The sequence below is a fragment of the Equus asinus genome, chromosome 10, assembly GCF_041296235.1.
Source record: "Equus asinus isolate D_3611 breed Donkey chromosome 10, EquAss-T2T_v2, whole genome shotgun sequence".
Classification (NCBI taxonomy): domain Eukaryota; kingdom Metazoa; phylum Chordata; class Mammalia; order Perissodactyla; family Equidae; genus Equus; species Equus asinus.
In genome coordinates, this window is record NC_091799.1 from 37,564,474 (window position 1) to 37,588,846 (window position 24,373).

General features: G+C 35.4%; 1 protein-coding gene across 1 annotated transcript in view; it reads right to left on the reverse strand.

The window, feature by feature from the left end:
- Nucleotides 1-316: 316 nt before the first annotated feature.
- Nucleotides 317-24,373, reverse strand: part of TMEM38B (transmembrane protein 38B) — a 51,007-nt gene continuing 26,950 nt past the window's right edge. The window contains exons 3-6 of the mRNA XM_014834489.3: nt 19,409-19,593; nt 18,484-18,571; nt 13,971-14,088; nt 317-2,496 (exon numbers count right to left, since the gene is read on the reverse strand). Of these exons, the coding sequence (XP_014689975.2) occupies nt 2,281-2,496; nt 13,971-14,088; nt 18,484-18,571; nt 19,409-19,593 (607 nt within the window). The 3' untranslated portion in view covers nt 317-2,280. The remainder of the gene's footprint in view (nt 2,497-13,970; nt 14,089-18,483; nt 18,572-19,408; nt 19,594-24,373) is intronic.

The following is a 24,373-nucleotide window of genomic DNA, read 5'->3' on the forward strand; positions in this document are numbered from 1 at the left end:
ATTCAAGCTACCTGTTGGGCAAGGAGTCTAACAACCCGCTTCGCAAATCCAGCTGCGTCTCCGTAGGAAGCATGCGTAGATTCAGTGGGGGTTCAAGCCTAAGCCATATTCTCCAATACAGCTTTTTCCTAAGAATCTTGAATTGAACGTTACAAGATGCTTGCCTAGATTAATAAAGTTTGTACCAATGTCCCATTTGAACAGTAATCATTGAATATCTATCAGTCAAAATGTCTTGATTATATATCACTCAAAATGCCAAAATAGAAAAGAAGAAACATTAAAATAATGTAATACTCCATTGGTGCTAGATAACTTATTTTAATAAATTTGTCTTTAATACAAGTGTAAAACAAGATTCCTACCATTTCAACTATAGTTAAACCCAAACTTCAAAACTGTCAACAATTAGTAACATTAATTTTGAAAAGTTTTTAACTACAAGAGTATCAAATATAATACAGAACTCTTAAATATTTAATGCATTTTGTCACAATATTAAAAATAAACTTCTTAGCATCTCAAGGCTACAAAGCTCCTCCCCCTAAAAATCTTTTGTTTTAACTAGTAACTGCTGGTGTATTTGTTAAAAATTTTTAAAAACAAAAACTTCTAACTTCAATGTGATTTGAGTACTTCTAGGACATCCCAAAACGCCTGGAACATAACTCTTTGTAGGTAGCAGGTTTATGGTCTTGGTAGAAGAAATCATATTAGTCAGAGTTCTAAAGTTATAACTGGCCTTTTAAACTATAAAATAAAGCAAGAAAATTTAACACTATTTGGTACTTCTTTTCTTTTTGTCAATAAGGAATCAGATTTAATGTCATCATTCTTCATTCAAATGAACTACCATATGAGATTTTAGTTTCTGTTTCTTCTTGGTTAGCTGGTTACTATCAAATGTCAAAGGACAACTCTCATTAGGGCTGAGCATTTTCATAAGGGTAATTAGTTTCAATTTAAAATAAAAATAATACATGTACATGTAGATTAAAATATAAACATATGCAAACAAGCAAGAGACATTCAACTAGAGAATGAAGGAATTCCGCTAGAAAAGAGACATAAAGGGGAAATTTTTAAAGTGAAATAATACTTTTGTTGAATCATTAAGATGATACCATCATCAACGTATCCAGACCAACTAGGATCAGAAAGAAGATGTGAAATGCTGAGAAGAATAATTTCTCCTACAGTTAAAATGAATGTGTTTTAAGAAGAGACAAAAAAATAAACTCCTAAAATGAAACTTACAAAGCAAAACATGGGCTTAAGGATTTATTAAAAATTACACCCGATATTCTTTTGAGAAAAGAAACAATATAAACAAGGACATGAAATAAACTTCAGATTAAGACTCATACAAATATTCTCTTCTCACTGAAAAATACTACTAACAAAATTTAAAATAAAATTTCATATATTTTCCATTTAATGTGGGTAATAAATACAATGTTTAGGTGCCAGCCCAGTTGTGTGGCGGTTAGGTTTGTGCTCTCCACTCTGGGGGCCCAGACTTCAGGAGTTTGGATCCCAGGTATGGACCTACACACTGATCATCAAGCCTGGCTGAGATGGCATCCCACATACAAAATAGAGGAAGATTGGCACAGATGTTAGCTCAGCAACAATCTCCTCAAGCAAAAAGAGGAAGATTGGCAACTTTAATTCAGGGCCAATCTTCCTCACAAAAATTAAAAAATAAAAAAACGAAAATAAATTAAAAAACACAATGTTTATATCTGAGATATAAACTAGTAATTTATTTTCATTCATAATATAAACTGATTTAGGTAAAGTTTACTCTTCCCACTGCTCAAAATTAAACAGGAATTGTTTTCCATGTCTAGGAACTATAATGTTAATGTGAAGTAAAAGTTTAATTTTCCTGAACTAAAGCTCAAATAGATTCAAATAAAAAATATATACGAAAATACCTAAATAAAACAAAAAGGCTTTAATATTTTTCAATGATAGTAAGTTTACTTTTTCTAACATTAAAAACATCTAGCCTTCTTTTATCAATCTAAAACTATTAGTCACAATAGAATCTTTTATATATAACTTAGAAAAACAATTTCACATGATACTCTCTTAACACTCAAGAATTACAATCCGAAAAAGGATAGTCTCCCTGAAACAGAAAGAAGTTTTCTTTTTGTCACCTCCATTCCTTATATATAATCTTTATTTCATATCATTTACATAGAAATATTTACCACAACCTGAGAGGAAATAAGAAAAATTTTTTTGCCTTCTAGAGTTCATCAAGTAAATTTACTCAGTCTTCTTAGCATGTTTCTTTTTCATTTTATCTGAAGCATCAGCTGTAGGCTTTGAGGTGGATGAACCAGTGCCATTAAAAGATGACTTCGTTTCACTTTTCTTTCCAGATGGTGAGAACTGCTGCTGCCAGCCAAACAGCATCCGGCTCAGCATGTCCTCAAAAGGGGCGAAAGACACAGTAGGGGTCTCTGTGAGCATCATGGTTATCTGTAAAAAAAGTTCAATTTGGAATTTAAATACAAATATTTTCTGTTTCTCAAAACTGAGAGGAGAAAGTAAATCAAAAAACAAAGATTCGAAATGCATTCTTTTTTTTCCCCACTCTTTTTTTAAATTAAAAATAAATTTATTGAGGTATAATTGACAGATAACATTATATTAGCTTCAGGCGTACAACATAATGATTCGAGACTTGTATATATTGCAAAATGATCACAATAGGTCATGACACACAGTTACAAATTTTTTATTCTTGTGATAGGAACTTTTAACAACTATTCTCTTAACAACTTTCAAAGACGAAATACACTAGTATTAACTATAGTCACTGTGCTGTACATTACATCCCCATGACTTTATTTTAGAACTGCAAGTTAGTACCTTTTGACTTTTTTCATCTATTTCACCCATTCCCCATCCAACCCCTCACCCCCATCTCTGGCAACCACCAATCTGTTCTCTGTATCTGTGAGCTTAGTTTTCTGTTAGTTTGTTTTGGATTCCACATATAAGAGAAATCATATGATATGTGCCCTTCTACATCTGACTTATTTCGCTTAGCATAATGCCTCGAGGTCCATCCATGTTGTCACAAATAGCAAGATTTCATTCTTTTCATGGCTAAATAATATTCCACTGTATATACATAGACAGACAGATAGATAGATAGATAAATAGACAGACCACATTTTCTTTATCTGTTCATCCATCAATGGACACTTAGGTTGTTTCCACATCTTAGCTACTGTAAATGATGCTGCAATGAACATAGAGGTGTATATACCTTTTCGAGTTAGTGTTTCCATTTTCTTCAGATAAATACCCAGAGTAGAACTGCTAGGTCATATGGTAGTTCTATTTTTAATTTTTTGAGGACCCTCCATACTGTTTTCCATAGTGGCTTCACCAATTTACAATCCCACCAACAGTGCACAAGGGTTCCCTTTTTCCCACATCCTTGCCAAAACTTATTTCTTGTCTTTTTGCTAATAGCCATTCTGATAGGTGTAAGGTGATATCTCCTTGTGGTTTTGATTTACATTTCTCTGATGATTAGTGATGCTGAGCATCTTTTCATGTATGTGTTGGCCATCTGTACATCTTCTTTGGGAAAATGTCTATTCAGATCTTCTGCCCATTTTTTAATTGGATTGTTTGTTGTTTTTGCCATTGAGTCATATGAGGTGTTTATATATTTTGACTATTGAACCCTTATCAGATATATGATTTGCAAATATTTTCTCACATCAGTAAGTTGCCTTTTCCTTTGCTCTTCAGAGCTTTTTGGTTTGATACAGTCCACGTGTTTATTTTTGCTTTTGTTCCCTGTGCTTTTGGTGTCAGATATAAAAAATCACTGCCAAGACTGATGGCAAGGAGCTTACTGCCAATGTTTTCTTCCGGGAGTTTTATGGGTTCAGATCTTACATTCAAGTCTTTAATCTGCTTTGAGTTAATTTTTGTGTACAGTATCAGATAGTGGTCCAGTTTCATTCTTTTGCATGTGGCTGTCCAGTTTTCCCAACACCATTTATTGAAGAGACTATCGCTTCCCCATCGTATATTCTTGGCTCCTGTGTAGTAAATTAATTGACCATATATACATGGGTTTCTGGGCTAAAATGCATTCTTAATGTGATCTTCAGAAGAAGTAAACTAAGCTAGGATCTGGGAAATCTCTTTTCTCTACAAGCTTATACTTAATGGAAAAGAACATCACTCATTAACAATAACTATGGTACAAGGTACCATACTTTTAGGTGCCAAATGAGCAGTATAACCACAAAAACACATTATTCAAAGTGAAATATCATCTATAGTCTACACCAAACAATAACAGCTATCATTACTATGCACTTAACATACACCAGAACTGTGATAAGTGTTCTGCATTACCTTATTCTTCTTAAATTTCATCCAACTACTCTATTATCACTCTCATCATAGAGATGTGGAACTAAGGCTCTGACAGGTTGAGTAACTTGACCAAAGGCACAGAGCTGATAAGTGGTATAACAGTTTAGAACACTCAGATTTTGGGTTCAATCACTAAATACACAGCATTCTATCATTATCTAGTCACAGACTTTCAGAATTACAGAATACTGCCCGTAGGAGAGACTGTAGAAAATCTCTATCATCCAATTTTTTCCATATATATATATATATTTGTATAAAAGGAACTGAGACATTGATAGGTGGAATGGAGAATGCTACCAAATCTTTATCTGGCAAAATGCAGTGTTCAGAGATGTTTAGATTTGCTCAAGAAATCAGACTGGTGCCAAAATGGATCTGGGCTGAGGAGAGAACTTTAAGGACTGGAATGGTTCCAAAAGCCCATGATTTTCAAAGCGTCAATTCCTCCAGCAGATCTCAGATAATAAATCAAACTAGAAATTTGGGGAATCAAATTTCCACAAGAGGCCCCTACCTAATCCACTTGTTTGAGGGAAAGGGAGTCAAGAGTCAATCTTATTAACTGTAATATAGTCTAGGTAGTGGGGAGCTGGAGACAAAGTAAGTGTCCGTCACAAGAAGAACGGACAAATGAAATGCATACTGTGCAACGGTTAAAAGTAATAAATAGAAAAGTAACACAGAAAAATCCTTAAAACACACTGTTAGGTGAAAATGAGACAAAGAACAAGAGCTATAGTGTACTATCATTTATATAAATTAAAAATGTGATGCACACAATACACTGTGAATGTACTAAATGCCATTGAATTGTATACTTTGAATAGTTGATTTTCTTATGTGAATTTGACCTCAAAAAAAAAATAAACAACAGGCCAGCCCAGTGGTGTAGTGGTTAAGCTCATGCGCTCCGCTTCAGCAGTCCAGGGTTCTCTGGTTTGGATCCCAGGCGCAGATCCACATACTGCTCATCAAGCCATGCTGTGGAGGCATCCCACGTACAATATAGAGAAAGACGGCCACAGACGTTAGCTCTGTGTCAATCTTCCTCAAGCAACAAGAGGAAGATTGGCAACGGATGGTAACTCAGGGCCAATCTTCCTCACCAAAAAAATAAATAAACTTTTTTTTAAATGCACACACATGGGCTTCAGGCCAGCCACGACTAAATACCTTATATCAGACTCAGTCTCTCACCAAAATCAATATAAAAGATAGAAATACATAAAACAACTGTTAAAAAGCACTGGAGAACAATCAATATAGGCAGAACTTGATGGCAGAACCTTATGATTCCTAAGAGAAAGGAAACTGAGCATGGTGAGCTCCACATTCGCCCTGGCAGTTTCTTTTAATGATAGATGTCAATCTGCAGCATAGGGGAACAGCAAGTCACCAAATGGGCTAAGGAGACAGAGGCTGCATTCTGAGGTCAAAGCATCTAGGACTTGAGGGCAAGACAGCTCAAAGAGGAGGCAACCACGTGGAAGTGAGCCCAAAAATCCATGAGCAATCTGCCCTGGAGGAATTTACCAACCCTAAACTGTGCAAATATAGAAAGAGATTTCCAAAACCTAGCAGAGAGCAACAGCTGGGAAGCCAGGAGCTGAGCAGACACTTGAGCAGCCAGCTGCTTGGTGCCAGGAGGACAGGTTGGCGTTCAAGGCCAGCCAAGGTAGAACTGCCTAGGCATATACTTCAGGCTTAAGTTGAGACCCAAAGACGGTCACACTGTAGAAGGGCAGACCTGAAACAGAACATCACTAATGAAACCTAAAACCAACCATCAACGTGATTAAAATAATCTGCTTGTGCTTCACCTGGCTGCCAGAAGAATGCTGAACGCAGTCCCTGCCCTCAAGGACTTCACAGACTAGTCAGAGACAGGCAAGTAAATAAGTAATTACAGAACAGCAGAGTACACGCAGTAACAGAGGTCTGCCCAGCAACCCTGAAGTAAGGAATATAGATTTGGAAGTCATTGCCACGTAAGTACAAGGTAAAGGTATGAATATGAATGTGGTCACCTGGAGAGAGAAGACAGAGTGAGAAGAGTCTAAACATAACGTTAACCTCCAAGTTTAGGCCATTACTGGGTAGGATCTAAGAAGAACTTCCTTATATTAAATTATTCTTTAGAATAAATAGTTACAATGAAATGTACCAGCATAATTATCTTGGTCATAGCTTGACTTCACGGACTGCCAATAAAAGATAAAAGAATTCTGGGGCCAGCCCTGTAGCAAAGTGATTAAGTTCGGCATACTCCAGTTTAGTGGCCCAGGTTCGCAGGTTCAGATCCCGGGTGCAGACCTACACCACTCATCAGGCATGTTGTGGCTGCATCCACATACAAAGTGCAGGAAGACTCATACAGATGTTAGCTGAGGGCTAATCTTCCTCAAACAAAAAAGGAGGAAGATTGGCAACAGATGTTAGCTCAGGGCTAACCTTCCTCAGGGGAAAAACAAATATGACTCAGCTATCCACTACTGACTTAACAACTTAAAATCAACAATTCAAAGTGACCTATGTACCCCTATGTTCATTGTAGCACTATTCGCAATAGCCAAGACATGGAAGCAATCCAAGTGTCCATGAACCAACGATTGGATAAAGAAGATGTGGTATATATATACAATGGAATACTACTCAGTCAGAAAAAAAGGACAAATTCATCCCATTTGCAACAACATGGATGGACCCGGAAGGAATTATGTTAAGCAAAATAAACCAGACTGAGAAATACAAACACCAGATGATTTCATTCATATGTGGATGATAAACGTGCGGACAAAGAGAACAGTTGAGTGGTTAGCAGGGGAAGGTGGGTAGGGGGTAAGCACAGGGATGAAGGGGAGCACTTACATGGGGATGGACAAGAAATAACGTACAACTGAAACTTCACAATGAAGTAAACCATTATGAACTCAATAAAAAAAATTAAAATTAAAAAAAAGATAAAAGAATTCAGATAAAAACACTGGTCCACTGTCAGGAAAACAGCAATGTGTTTTTACAAAATCCAAAAGAGAAGAGTGTCAGGATCTAAAGTATCTCCTGAGAACATGAACTATGGCATTTTTCAAAGTTGAGTGTTTTAATAGACTCTCCTCTCTGAGTAGACTCATCACTCAGCTGAGGACTATTGCTGGCATCAGAAATTATTGCTGGGACAGACTTACGAGGTTCAAGGACAGACTTCTCTGAATTCAGCCTCTTATCAGGCCCTGATTCAGCAAGGTGACACAAATATAATGGTGACAAATAGAATGAACCCTTATTCTTTTACAAATAAAATATAAAACTGTCTCTATATTTAGCAAACTATTAAAAGAAAAAGCATATTACCTAAATTAAATAGCATTTGACTTAATGGTCTCTTGCTTAAAAAGGGAAGGAAACAAAAGAAAGCAGAAGTCTCAAGGATAATCTCATATTTAAAACATATCCTAAAATATAAATTTATTCAGCTAAAGAAATTGCTTAAAGCTCTGCCACATTCTTTACATAATATCTCATGTTATACTACTTCAAAAATACCCAGAAAAATGTGACTTACAAAATAAGTTCTTTAAGGGCAAAAATAGTACCTAAGTAGTTTAATATCCTCTATATTGCCTAGCACTGACTAAACATAACTTCTACCTCACATGAATAATTCAAACACTATTACAATATATGTATATAAGCAAAATTTACATAATTAATCTCTCTCTACCCAGAACATGCTTCTTCCTGAATCTACCTGCCCAAATCCAGACAATCCTTTGCAGTGCAACTCAAGTATCTACTCCATTAACCTTCCTTGATGCCCTCCAATGAAAGTCACTTTGCCCTGTAATGAACTCCTGATGGCATGTGGCATATCCAACCAGGTTTTCTAGTCATCTATGCTTTCTTCATTGGTGATATCACCCACTCAGACATCCATAATCATTAACCTGAATGACTGTCAAATAAATTATAATCTTAAGATTTCCATTTTTATAAATGTCCTTTCCAATAAGGTGGAAAAACGAATTATTCATTTCTGGTAGTAGAACTTTAGATAAATAAATACAGGAGAATTAAATACAGAGAGACCTGTGAAAGAGCATTTTGGTCATTTATCAGTCAGTCAACAAATATATATTAAAAATCTACTACATATACCAGACAGAGTGCTAGGGATGGAGTGATGCATAAAACAAACCTAGTCCTTATTCTCATCAAGTTTAAAAGTATAGTGTATATGTATCATATTTCTTTTTAGACAATAACATCTTGAGGACACAGTTTGGGTCTTATTCAAAGTTATTACGCCCATTTGTATCCCCCAAAGAGCCTAATAACATTGCCCTTCATTCATGTATTCAACAATCTACTATCTGAATACACCTCTCAACAGCATTCAGCACAACTGACCAGTCCATCCTTCTTAAAACCATCTCCTGGTTTTCATCAGCCACTTTCTTTCCAGATTCCCATTCTGAATCTTCCTTGTCTAAATATTAGAGAATCTCATGGCTCTGTCCTCACTCCTGTCTCACTCTATGCTTTTCTCCCTATGTAAATAACTGCCTAATTTATAAATGTAATACAATCTCAATAAAAATAAGTTTTTTTATGGAATTAGACAAATTGCTATTAAAGTTCATATCAAAGTGCAAAAGCAGTTGGGAAAGAAACTGAAAAGAAAAATGAACATGCAAGAATGTCCAGAAAACACTGAAAACAAAAAATTGCAAGTGCCTGGTTCTTCACAGTCTCATAAATAGAATATGTAACAAGACTTTTAATTTTTGCCAGCCTGATAAGAAATAGTATCTGAGTGTAATTTTAAATACTATTTCTCAAATTATGAGTGAGTTTCACATTTCCTCATATGTTTGAGAGACATCTTCCTATCTTTTCTGTGTGAATTGTCTGTTGATAACTTCCTTTTAATTTTTCTTTCAGGTTTTTGGTCCTTTATCCCTTAACTTTTAAGAGGTTGTTATATATTAGGAATACAAGCTCTTTGTGATACATGTTGCAAGTATTTTATCACAGTTTGACGTGTATTTTTAGTTTGTCCATGACGTTTTTTGTCAAGCAACTTTAAAAACAATGTTATGGAGTCAAACTTAACCTTTTATTTATAGAAAAAGAATGAAGTAAGCCTAAAGTAAGTACAAGGAAGGAAATAATATAGACCTGAAATTAGTGAAATATAAAACAGAAAACAATGAAACCAAAGGCTGGGTCTTTCAAACATATCAATGAAACTGATAAACATCTAGCTAGACAGATTTAAAGAGAAAGAGAAGACAGAAATGACCAACACCAGGAATGAAAGTGGAGACATTACTACAAATTCTACAGATATTAAAAGGGTAACAGAGAATACTATAAACAATTTCATACCAAAAAAATCCAAAACTTAAATGAAATGGCAGATTTCTTGAAAAACGCAACTTACCAAAATGAACACAAATAAAACAGAAAATCTGAACACTCCTATAACAAATATTTAACCAAGAAATAATATCAAACCTACATAAACTCTTTCAGAGTAGAGAATCAAACACTTCTCAACTTATTTAATGAGCTCAGTGTTAACGCTGACACAAAAACCAGAGAAAGAAATTACAAAGAAAACCATAAAACAATATCCTTCATAAACACATCAGGGAAAAAAAATCTTTGAAAAATACTAGCAAATTGAATCTAGCAATATATAAAAAGGATACACCATGCTTTAGTGAGGTTTATCACAGAAATGAAAGACTGATATAACACTTAAAAAAATCATGCAATCCACTATATTAACAGAATATAGTGCATTGCAGTCATATTCAATCAATGCAGAACAAAGCATTTAACAAAATTCCACACCAATGCACTATAAAAATTCTCAGCAAACTAGGAACAGAAGGGAATTTCTTCAACCTGATAAAGGGCATCTGTAAGCCACTTATAGTTAACATCATACTTAATGTAAAAGGCTAAATCTTTTCCCACTAAGGTGAGGAAGAAAACAAAAATGTCCAGTCTCACCATTTCTATTCACCATTGTACTGGAGGTTCTAGGCAGGAAAACAGGCAAGAAAAAGAAAAAAATAGCATCCAGATTAAAAAGGAAAAGTGAAAGTATCTTTATTATTTATTATAGACAACAAGATCGTGCATGTAGACAATGCTTAAAATCTACACAACAGATACCAGAACCAACAGGTAAATTTAGCAAGGCCATAGGACAGGAGAATAATATACAAGAATCAACTGTAAATCTACATACAAGCAATACAAAACTCAAAATTGAAAATTTTAAAATTACTACATAAAGGCATCCAAAAATGTGAACTACTTCAGTATAAATTTAAATTTAACAAATTCTATGTACAACAATGAAAACTACAAAACATTACTATGAGAAATCTTAAAAAACCTAAATAAATACATATATCATAGTCATGGATTGGTAGGCTCAATATTAAGATGTCATTTTTCCCGAATAGATCTATAGACATAACACAAGCTCAATCACAATCCCAGAAGCCTTTTTTTTTAGTAGAAAGTGACACCTTAATCATATTATTTTAATGGAAATGTAAAAGACCTAGAATATCCAAAGAAATCTTGAAAAAGAACAAAGTTGAAATACTTATACTACTTGATTTCAAGACTTACTATAAAGTTACAGTTATTAAGACAGTTTGGTATCGGCTAAGGACAGACATGTAAATCAATGGGACAGAATATGGTTCAGAAATAGACCAAAATAGACTAAGGCCAACTGATTTTCAACAAAGGCGCCAAGATAATTCAATGAGGGAAAGGATAATCTTTCCAAAACATGGTGCCAGAACAAGTTCATTTTCTTATGGGAAGAATAAACCTGACCCTTAATTCATTACCAATCATAAAACTTAATTTTTATTCCACAAATTAGGCCTTAAACAAAAACTGATCCTTGTAATTCAAAAATTTAGCACATATCAGTACTACTTATTCTTACGAAACCCACAATACATGTTCATTTTCTTTAAAGTTAGAAACTCTCAAAAGTTATACAGCTCCCATCACTCCTTCATAAAACACTCAACAAATCAACAGTAGAAAGGAACTAACTGCTTCAATCTGATAAAGGACATCTCTGAAAGACCTACAGTTAATATCATACTTAACAGTGAAAAACTGACTACCTTTTCCCTAAGATCAGGAAGAAGAAAAGGATGTTCATTCTATTTATTCAACACTGTACTGGAGGTTCTAGCCAGGGCAACTGGGAAAGAAAATTAGATAGAAGTCTTTCCAATAAATAATGCTAGGACAACTAGATATCCACATGTAAAAGAATGACATTGGACCCTTCCTCATATTATACACAAAAATTAACTCAAAATAGATCATAGAGTTAAATATAGGAGCTAAAACTATAAAACTCTTAGAAGAAAACATAGAGGTAATCTTTTTGACCCTGGATGTGGTAATGACTTCCTAGACATGACACCAAAAGCACACACACCAAGGAGAAGATACATAAACTGGAATTCACCAAAATTTTTAAAATTTTGTGCTTCCAAGGACACCACCAAGAAAGTGAAAAGTCAACCCACAGAATGGGAAAAAAACATTCAGAAATCAGAAATCTAATAAGGGTCTAGTATCCAGAATACATAAAGAATTCTTGCAACTCAACATTAAAAAAGACAAATGACAATCAAAAATGGGCAAATGATCTGAATAGACATTTCTCCAAAGATATACAAACGGCCAATAAGTACATGAAAAGGTGCTCAACACCATCAGTCATCAGGGAAATGTAAATCAAAATCTCAATGAGATGCCACTTCACACCCACGAGGATGGCTCTAATAAAAAAGACAAGCATTGGTGATGGTGTGGCAAAATGAGAATTCTCATACATTGCTGGTGGAAATGTAAAATGAAGCTGCTTTGGAACACGGTCTGTTGGTCTCCCAACAAGTTAAACAGAGAATTACTATATGATCTAGTAATTCCATCCCCACACAATAAACCCAAGAGAAATGAAACATATGTCCACAAAAAACTTGTATGTGAATATTCATAGCTCATTATTCATATTAGCCAAAAAGTAAAACAACCCAAATATCCAGCAACCAATGGATAAATAAAATGTGGTATACCCATACAATGGAATATTATTTGGCAGTAAAAAGGAGTAACATTCTGACATGTACAACAACAGGGATGAACCTCAAAAATATACTAAGTGAAAAACAACAGTCACAAGGCCACATATTATATGACTCCATGTACATGAAATGTCAGAATAGGCAAATTTAGAGAGATGGAAAATAGATTAGTGGGTGCCTACAGTTGGAGGGATTGAGGGAAAATGTGAAGCGACTGTTAAAAGATATGAGGTTTCTTTTTGGGGGTGATAAAAGTGTTCTAACATTGATTGTGGTGATAGCTGCACAACTCTGTGAATATACTAGAAACCACTGACCTGTACACTTAAATGGATTAATTGTATGGTATGTAAAATATATCTCAATAAAGCTGTTACAGAAAAATACATTACAGCTTAAAATTTGAGAACTAGAAGAGGAGGGCCCATGTGAGGAGATTTTGCCTCAGATATTTAAAATAACTTGAATTGCAGCCACAGACCACCTCCTCTGCAGAGACTACGCCAACAAAAGGAAATGATCCCTACAGTGACTTCGTTCTTTCTAAGACATAAATTTATATAATATATACAGTTTTCCTTTTAAGAATCCCATGGATAAGCTTTTAGTCAAAAATATCTAGGCTGAGACAGAGTCAGCTATAAAATTTTCTACACTTAAAAACAATCTTACTTTAAAATCAACTGTCTACCTGTGAAGAGGGAACAATGTCTAATAATGGTAAGAATAATAATAATCAGGACTAGCCTCATGATACAGCTACAAATAAAATTCATAACATGTGTCAGACACAGTGACAGAATGACATGTATCAGCTCCAATCTTCTCAACGCTTGTACAATGAAGACGAAGAAATCGAGATCCATAGACTTACCTCTTCAAGGATGAGATAGCAAAGCTGGGATTTGAATTTAAGACTGCTCGTCTCTAAAACCTATAATCTTATACCATACTACCTCCTATCAAGAGAGAATAAAGCTTCCAACCAGGAAATAATAATATAGACTGAGCACAAACATGTCCTAATGTAAAATTTTGAAATTTTAGACCTCAAAGGCACCTCAGAGAACATCTACCCCAAGTCTCTCCTTTTACAAATGAGACAACACTGTCTTTGCAGTCTCGGATCAGCTTTGGCTATTTCCACTACTCTCTAGCCTCCAATACACTATTAGACTATCTGCAAACTCTTCCTGATAGCCTGGACTAAATCAAACGAGGAAACATAGAAGAGCTGTGTTTCAGAAAATCATAGACGTGCTGAACAAAGTCCACCAAATTTATCTTTTTAGACTATAATAACAGTAAAAAATAAATGTTCCTTTTACTTGCCTAGTGAGCAGAATTCTGGTTATACAGAATTTGTAATACTGATTTATAGCTACTTTGAACTCTTACCTTTGTGGTCACAATAAACATGGTATAAAGGAACATAAGATTATGCCTTGATATTGCCAGATGCTTGGTGTGCTGGAACGTGAAGATAACTGACCCCAGCAGGGTAACCTTGGCCGCACTGAAAATCAAACACATTTTAAGTTAGTAGGTAATAAACATGGTCTATCTCTATATATCTCAAAGAGTACTCTACAAAATATCAATTTAATGAGTTATTACACAGACAAAAATGAGTTCTGTGAATATACTTATAAAGTTTTATAAGTGCTAAGTTATATAAAGTTAAATACGTTTCTTTACAGCATAAAGTATCAGAAACTTTAGAATGTTCATACATATTGTGACTCTGATAAAGAGATTGCATTTCTATATGCTAATATTTCTGAAACACATTTGACTATATAAAACCTTTTCAAAAAGATTTGGAAGTTTGACGTTCCATAAGGTGATTTGGAAAAAACAGATCAGTCCTGAAAAACTTTAGTGCTAAACAAGCTCCTTGGTGGGGGTGGGGCGGGAAAAGAAAGCTCTGATTTGTAGTGTCTTCCCATTTCCATGGTGTAAATACTCCCATCACAGCCAATTTCAGGCTGCTGTGGAATGGAGAAGGGATACACAAATCAGCTCTCATAAAACAGTATAAGCCACCTCCAGCACATTACTTAGCTAACTCCAGCACAGAATATTAGCGTTAACTAATACCTAAATAAATTAATGCCGAAATTTTAAAGTCTATAGTAAGATATTAATCTACAAGTAAGCATTACTTTTATACTATATATTTGCCACATAATTAACGTCTATCTCAGTAACAGATCATTATCCAGCTCTTTATGCTTACAACTAGAAAAAGAAAAATGATAAATTCTTAGAATGCCACATTGCAAAATATGACAAAATTTAAAAGCCCCTATAAGCCATTTTATGAAAAATTAGTTATTAAAGTATTACAAGCTAAGGACTGAGTTCAAAAGAGAGTTAGGTTTGGGCAACAGGGATTTGGACTTCGCTTAACAATATGACTGGGCAACATTCATGTTCTGGAACAGTGCTATCTACACTTTTTGACTGTGCATCCCTATTGGTAAAAAAAGACACTCCCTAGTATGGGTTTATCAATTAATTTATAAGCTATATACATGTACAGCTGTATTATAAAACATACACCAAATTGACATTTTAAAAAGATAAGATAAAAAACACATGTCTTAGGTTTGTCTTAATGTCATTTTGCTACTCTTTGTTTCTAATAGTTTGGTTTCTGCACCATAGTGCCTCATCATGGGCATCTCCTTAGCATACTCACATTCCTTTTTGGATTGCATTCTCTTCAAGCATAAATTCAGAAGTTTTGAATCTAAGGAGCAAAGATTTTGTAGACAATAAATTGGGGCAAGGCATTTCTAGTTTCCTGAGAAACTAGAAAATAAGCTTATATCTGCTTCCCAAATGCAACGGTGGAATAGCACAGGGTAACAGTTGCAGACATTCCCATACCAAACAGGAGAAACGGAAGGAAGAAAGGGGTCACTAATCCTATGCAATTTCAAAATCCAGCAGGGCAAATTCCACTAGGTTTCGAGACCTGGGGACAATCCTCTGTGGCTTCAGGCTCCATCCTCTGAGTCTGCAGCCCCAACTCCTGCACTCATGACTCTGGCCTTTGCACCTGCAACTCCAGCCTGTGGGCCTGGCCTCAGGCCTCGAGGCCCACAGCTCCCAGCTGAAAGTCATTCTTCCTTTTCCCTGAAAGGTAGTTACACGCTTGCAGCAGAGCAGTTTTATCAGCCTGTTTCCTGCCTACAGAGTTCTGGGAGTCTGACAGTCTTCTTTTATTTCATCTTGTCTCTGTCCCTTTCAGTCCAAGCTGGTAGTGTTTCTGCTGACATAACATTTTCAAAAACCTTGTGGGTCTCCTGTGTAAGACAGAGGAATCCATGCCATTAGTCAGGATGGTCCTCCACCTAACTTTCCTGAATAATCTCATCTCTATTGCTGGCTTCTGCTGTGACAGCTGAATGGACCCATGAGTCCCACACCTAATCTGCTTAACACTAGCAGAAGTTGCCTAGCCACATCTTTGACCTTCTCTCCATAGCAGGTTGTCCTAAAAATGAATCTCCATATTTTATCCTCTTTTGCAATATGGATAGCCTGAGAATTCCCTAAATCATTAAATCTTGGTTTCTTCACTTAGCGGTTATTTGTTCAATTCAACTCTTTCCTCTCACACTTTACCATAAGCAACAAGAAGAAACCAGTCCAGACTTTCAACACTTTGCTTCAAAATCTCCTCAAGTAAATATCCAAGTTCATTGCTTATGAGTTATGCTTTCCACACAACTGTGGCACACAATTCAGCAGTTTTCTGTCACTATAAAACTCTATCACTTCTTCTCCAGTTTCCAACATCATGTTTCTCATTTCCTTTGGAGCATTCACCAGAACCTTTACCGTTCATATTTCTACCAATATTCTATTTATGATAAAAAACGTATTCTAAGACCATATAGGCTTTCTCTACTATACAAAAGTATTTGGTAACAGGTAAATGAAACCTTACATATATACACACATACACAAACTATCCTAATGTACCAGTGATCTATCTTGCCTGACCAATTGTTGATAATTAATTCATTCAGCTAATATTTATCAAGTGTCTAATATGTGGTAGGTGCTTGGGATACAAGAGCAACCAAAAAAGACAATAATCCCTGTCCTTGACATCTTGTATTCTTTGAAGGGTGGGGCAAAGCCAAGGAGAGAAGAAAATAAACATAATATCATATTCTAGAATATGATAAATGCTGTGGGGGGGGGGGAACAGGGGGAGGTATTGCAATTTTAAGCATAGGAGTCCTCATTAAGAAGGTAAGTTTTGGGTCGGCCCAGTGGCGTAGTGAAGTTCGTGTGCTCCACTTCGGTGGCCCAGGGTTCACAAGTTCGGAGCACGGACCTAGCACTGCTCATCAAACCATGCTGTGGTGGCATCCCACATACAAAATAGAGGAAGACTGGCACAGATGTTAGCTCAGCAACAATTCCTCAAGCAAAAAGGGGAAGATTGGGAACAGACGTTAGCTCAGGGCCAATGTTCCTCACAAAGAAAAAGAAGGTAAGCTTTGAGAAAATACTTTGAGCAAAGCCAATAAGGGAGTTAGCCACCTGAGGAAAAAGATTCTAGGCAGAGAGAAAAGCTAGCGTTAAACCAGACCACATCTAGCTCATTCAAAGACAGAGCAGAGTGAGCCACGGAGAGATAGTAAGAGATGAAGTCAAGGCAAATAGGGTGTGGCAGATAGGCAGATCTTGGAGGGTCTCTTTTTTTTGTTTGTTTAAAGATTGGCACCTGAGCTAACATCTGTTGTCAATCTTTTTTTTTTAATTCTTGTTCTCCCCACAGCCCTCCAGTACATAGTTGCATATTCTAGCTGTAGGTCCTTCTGGTTGTTTAGAGGGTCTTATATAGACCATCTGGGGGAGTTACCGCAAGGGTTTAAACAGAGGAGAGAGACAATTTGATTTAGGTTATAAAAGCCCCAAGAAATGTTTTATGGAATGTACATTTCAAGCATATACTCAAAATGGGAAAAATTTCCCCTGAATATCACTAATGCTTTATTTATAACTTATTATCAATCAAAACCTCCTTTATTCTATTTCTAAACTACCTCATTCAAGCTTTAAGGCGTACTTTAAGGCGTATCCTGGAATTTGCTGATTCACACAAACAGATACTTCACCATTCATACTGCTTCTCAACCTTCATTTTTAATCCACTCTAATAAGCTTATTTTCACATAAGGTCTTTCCTCACCCTACTTATAGCCACTGTTCACTAGTCTTTTCCTTCTTGAGTTGTGGAAACAGTAACTCTTATTTCTCTATTTCATTTTCAGGTGCATCAGGGACATTTGTGACATTTAAGATTGAGTCTATCTTTAGAGAACATCTAATGATTACATGGATGCAAAAGGTAGTTTGCATTGTACAAGTACACAGTGAGTTATTTCCTCTAATCTTTTTCTTATTTTTATATGGAATTAAGCTCAACTCTCATTCTTAAAGCAACTAACAGGGCTTTATGATAATGTATTGATTTGTTCCTATAAGCCTGACATTTTACTAGCAGAACTATGTATAATTTGAAATCTGGGTGATGCAGTCATTAATGAAAATTTCAAGAGCCTGCAACTGATTCACTTCCATACAGAGAAGTCTGTTCCTGGGTCATTCTCACTCCATAAACACACTCTTCCCACAATTCTTCAACCATCCAGAAGTTTTGTTTGGTTTTATTTTCTAAGAGGAGAAACCCAAAGAGAAAGAAATCTATATTGATTTGAAAAACTACGTTTGAGAGAGCACACTTTTTGAAAGGGTAACTTTCCTATTTATTTTTTTAGCTACATTTCATGCACATTTAGAGTCCCCCAAATGTTCTTAAAAAGAAATATGGTAAGATCTCAGGACAAAAAGCCGGGTCTCAGTACAGTTTATACCAACTCACTAGGACATCTTCATCCATTTGTCAGCTTCTGGTTTCCAATCTCCTTTCACCAATCGTTCAAAATTTGTGACAATGCTACCACCTGCACCTAAAAATAAGATAATAAAACAATAATATTTATTCAAATTTTCTAGAGAAAATATTTGAAATGAAGCCATAATTCTATCCCCTGACTTAAAATGCCAAAGAAGATCCCCAAAATATAATTCTTGGGAGGAAGAAAAAAGTTGCCTTGTACATTTATGATACTGAAACAACTGCAAGTCTTCTCTTTCACCAGCACGGCAACTGTCTATTGTACCATAATTAAGGTTAAAATTGGGACCTCAGGCACAGAGATGTGGCTAGAGGTTTCAGACCCAAAAAATAAAATCCTCTGCTTTATCATTTCCTTCCCTGATATTAGCTTTAGGTGCAGTATACTATAACAAGAGATTAGAGAAATTTGTTCAATTCCTACGTACAAAAGAACTCAACAATGAATGTAAGCAACACAGAGTGAACATGAACCCATAATCAATCATATTTATTATTTCTAGTTATTCAGGATGAAAAAAAGACAAGAAAACAGAGCAATGTTTCTTTTATCTACATGTACCACATAATTTCTTATGTAAACTTGTTTTATCTATACTGGCACTACACCTTAATTAACTATGAATTTCTCTGGTTTGGGGGATGCTAATCAAGCCAATCATAAAAATTTTATATTATAAGACAGGCTCAAAATAATAGATGATGACTAATAATAGTGAAAAGTGCTAGTTTTGATTAACTTTACTAGCCAACAGAAACAAGGCTTCCATCCTCCAAAAAAGATTCTGTTATTAAAGTATGTGGTCCCCTGTAATGTAATTAGAGAGTTACTCGGTAGTCGCAGTTCACCAATAACAGAACATTTATGAATACATATCGTTAATATTACCTCGGGCCCATCCAATAGCTATCATGACTATCCAGCCATTTTTGTAATAGCTATCAGCATGTGTGACTCCACCTACTATTTTCCAAGTTCTGGTTACTTCCTTCATTCCGGCAGCCAAGACTTCAACAGGTAGGAAAGAATAGCCCTGGGAAACTAGGTCATATGGGCAAAAAAATATAATATACCTGAAATTAAAATTCAAATATTTTAATATAAAAATGGAGTCAGAAAAACAAAATTAAAATCCAGCATATCAGCAATAACAATTTGGCAAATCCAACAAATGGAATTATCCATATAAACATGAAATTTGACTTCAAGAAGACCACAGATTGGGTCAATTTTTTTAAATTTCATGAAGCACATAAAAGTCATGATCAAAGGAGAATGTAAATTTTGGACTTCTGAATACTCTATGCAAAAAGTATTTACTGAGTTCCTAATTTGCGCCTATACTGTTCTAAAAGCTAACTGCTGAATCCACCAACTAAATAAAGCAAAATGTACAATCACTTCTCAGGCAGGGACTTCTCTAGCTAGAATGTCTTTGTCCTGCAAGAAAAGGAATTAGAAAAGGGCCCTGGTAGCTGAGCAAGGGCTACATTTTAACCCCACTTACATCTTCACCTGTGCCCCTTTGCGCAGCACATAAACTGCAACCTACGCAAAGAAAGGTTAGAGCACTCAAGGAGACACATTTGTGTTAAGGAAAAACATGTTTTCACACAGCTGAAAGAATATGGAGCTTCTTTCTCAATTTAGGTGAGTAAGCTTAAGTTTTAACCAATTAAATTGTGACATTACTTTAATAATAATTCACTCCTTGTGGTCTGCTCTGGCCATAGGTGCTAACACAGTTTTTTGCTGTTTTCTGCAGTTAAGCACAGTGGAAATATCACCTTTGACAAAACTCTCAACACTGCCCGACAGATGTGACACCAGTCCTTGGCCAGAGAACTCTCTGGAACCACTACACAGATCCTGGGGACTGCCCAGTCTGTGGCCCGCAATGTTAATGGCCACCACACTCATGACATCATCGATGACATCAAGAGTGGTGTGGTGGTATGCCTGGCTAGTTAAGACACACCGAGGACAATACTTCAATAAAGGATCACTTGGAAACGGAAAAAACAAAACAAACAAATAATAATAATAATTCACTCCTCCTCAGGTGAATTATTTTCTGAAGTTTCATTTGTCCTAAGCATCTGTTCAAACAATTTAGCAGTACTGTTAATTGAAAAACACACTAGTTTTCTCTCCCCCACTCCTAAAATACTCTCTGGTAGACAATTTCGCGCTTAAAGCAGAATATATTTTCTTCCTAATGGAGTGCTATGGTATACACTGCATGAAAGAAGTATTATATCTCTTCTAAAAGAAGTTGTTAATCTTATTGCAATTCATGATTCATAAAGTCAGAATTCCCAAAAGCATTCATGGAATATGAAATCTATTTGCCAAAATACGGCTTCAGAGACCAATACAAGATGCAATGGTTTGTTCAGCCCGCAGCACCTTTTCTTCTTCATCTCCACTTACCAATTCGTTCTTATTCTTCAATGTCCCGCTCAAATACTACCATATACATTGACTTTGGGAGTTTTGTTTTATTTAATATTCTCTGTTCAAACTAAATTCTGACGGCTCTGTACAACTAAAACATTTGGTTCCTATGCCCCAACATAGCTCTTTATACATTTTTCTTTATAATATACAAAGGCTGTAATGCTCATAACAAATTATAATAGTCCTTAGACAGCAGGACTCACTCATCTTGTCACCCCGTCACCTAAAGCCCAGCACGATGAAAAGCGGCCCTGAATTAAGTCATTTATTAGCAGTCAATGTGGGGGCAAATTACAAAATATACCAAATCAAAGAACCACTTGATAATTAAAGAGTTTGAGAGAAAAAAAATTATCTGAGAGTAGTAAAAACCTTTATGAAAATAACTGGCATGATTTTAAAACTTTACATGTTCATATAATATTTTGAAAGCCTCCATACACTTCTATCTTTAAATATAGACTAAATCTCCAGGAAGCCAATTATGTATTGGGGGGGGAGGGGAGTTACACTTCAATGAGTAATTTGAAAATGTATTTTTAAATAAAACAAAAATGTGTTGGTATCCACTGTAAATTAAGAAAGGAGGATTTGGTTTCACTTGAGCAGTAATGAATGCTCAAAAGCAAAAACACTCAAACAAAAAGAAAACAAATGATCCATTTTCATTCTCTACACCAAAACTATCTTCAACATGAGTTAAAAATTTATACTAGTGGCAGAGCAATCTTAGACTTTTCATATTCAACTCTGTGACATTATGGCATACAGTCTAAAATTTATAATTATTGCTGTTTTTGAATTAAAAAGTCTTTAATCAGATATTTCTAAAGCATCTCCATAATAAGCTAACATTTTAAACAGAAAACAGTTCTTGGTTCAAGTGTTAAATAGCCACAGGGCAAAAGGACAATTGTTGATTGTGCTCAGTAGACTTAAAAGTAAACATATCAGATCAATGGCTCCCCAAACAACCATTCCTGCTTATAATCCAAGGGAGCTTTTTAAATTCCTTTAATGAATCACTCAACCAACGCTCATTAAGCAATCATCATGTCTTTCCTTCTGTAAAGATTATAATTCTACCTTTAACTAAAACTGTCACTCCTAAGCAACTTTTAACTTGTAAAATGCTTAAAGAAAACATATTGGAAAAGAAGAAGAAATGGGGCATATTGACAAGAAATGGAAGGAAAAGACGATTTCTTATACATTTTTAAGTCAATTAGGTTAATGGAGAAACGAAAACAACAGAGAATAGTGCCAAATAATAGAAGTTAATCTAAAACAGGGTACAAACAGGATGCTAGGCCACTGACAACTGAAAGCTAAACCAGTTTAAGTAGGAAAGGTGAAAGTAGAATTTAGGTTAATATCAAGAGTTGAGCAGAGAGAAGCTTCCTACAGTTAGTCACTGAGAACTCTGTTTTCACCCTGCTATTAATTCTACTCCTCTATCAAAGATAGTATTATTTAACTAAGCCAAAACAGAACGATAAACTAAATACAGTTCATATTAGTCCAATATGACAGCTTTGCTCTTACTCTTATTACTCTAACAAATTAATAATTTTATGTATATGTTTTGAAAAAGACTATTGCTGAACGACAGAACTATAAAACTATATCTTGTCTTTTTCCTCATAAAAATGCCGTCTCAGTTACGCAAATGTGCAATACATAATAACTGATACTTGTAAGTTTAAGGAAAATAAACTGGGACATAAAAATCAATACACAGAAAAATTACAAAATATTTATCTCCCCCAAAAACAGTTTTCAACAAGAAAAATCCTATGAAAGTGTCTGCTGTCTTCCAAACAATACTAATACTACACCACGACATGCCCAGTTATTGTTTCCCTCTGCCAGTAGATGGTGCTGATCTCCAGAGTGAGCACGATGAGCTACCGTGCCAAAGACGACCTTTCCGACAAGCGCACGCACAGAAGCCCTTAGTTTAGCTTGCTGGAGATTAAAGTAATTCCAAACGCCATTTTATGTCCCAGAATAAAATCAAATAAAGCAAAGATTACAAATTTCTTCTCAACATTAAAATTTTAAAAAGGGAAACAGTAAAATATTCTGTGTCTTAAAGACAAATATCATTTTTCATATTTAAGGGTCTGTGAGAACAGAGACAATGTTTGTATTCCAGAGTTGAAAACAACACACTGCACAAGAGCAGATTAAAGGATTAGACAGCCTGGGTTCGAATCCTGGCTCCAACTACTGGAAATTGGTGATACCTTGGGCAAGTTAATTAATTTAACCGTTCTTACCTCAGTTATATCATCTGTTAAATGAGAATAAAACAGCACCTACCTTACAGGGTTCTTGTGAGGTTTAAGTGAAATAATATAGGCAAAGCACTTAGAAAAGTGTCTGGGAACACAGCAAATACTACAGCAGTGCTATCGTTGTTGCTGTTTTATAATGCCCAACAAAACAACTAGAACCAGTAAAAATGCTCATCAACAGAAGGATAAATAAAATATAGATACTAATATAATGGATTATATAGCAGTGAGAAGGAACGTACTATAGCTACGTGCAAAAACACAGATGAATCTTAGTAACATAATGTTGAGTGAAAAAAACAAGTTCCAGAGAACAATATACAGTATGATACCCCATTATAAAATAGGGCTGAAAACAAATAAAACTAAATATCTATTATTTAGATATTCATACATACGATACATCTTTTTTTTAAAGGTAAGATAAACACAAACAGGATAGAGGTTATCTGTGGGAAAAGTAACGAGAGATGAGGGAGGGGAAGAGATACATGAGTATATGTAGGTTATTGGTAAAGTCCAGTTCTCGGGTTGGGTGCAATGAAGTAAAAATGTAAATTAGCATAACCACTTTGGAAGTGATTTGACATTATCTAGTAGAGTTTAAAAATCACTTTCCCTGACTTACAACTAGGATATACAACTATGTACTGGGGCTTTAGGGAGGGAAAAAAAAGAGGAAGACTGGCAACAGATGTTAGTTCACGGCCAATCTTCCTCAAAAGAAAAAAGAAGGGGGAGCTGGCTGAATACTGCAATGGTTAAGTTCACACGCTCTGCTTCAGCAGCCCAGGTTTCGCAGGTTCAGATCCTGGGCGCAGACTTAGGCACTGCTCATCAAGCCATGCTGTGGTGGCATCCCACATACAAAACAAAGAGAGAATGGCACAGATGTTAGATCAGGGACAATCTTCCTCAAGCCAAAAAAAAAAAAAACAGGACGACTGACAATGGATGTTAGCTCAGGGACAATCTTCCTCACAAAAAAAAAAAAAGGGAAGAGTATAGTATGTAATAGCTGTAACTATGATAGTGTAGAATAGTATATCTATTTTAAAAATGAGAAGAGGATCAGAAGAGGTATGCAAAAAAA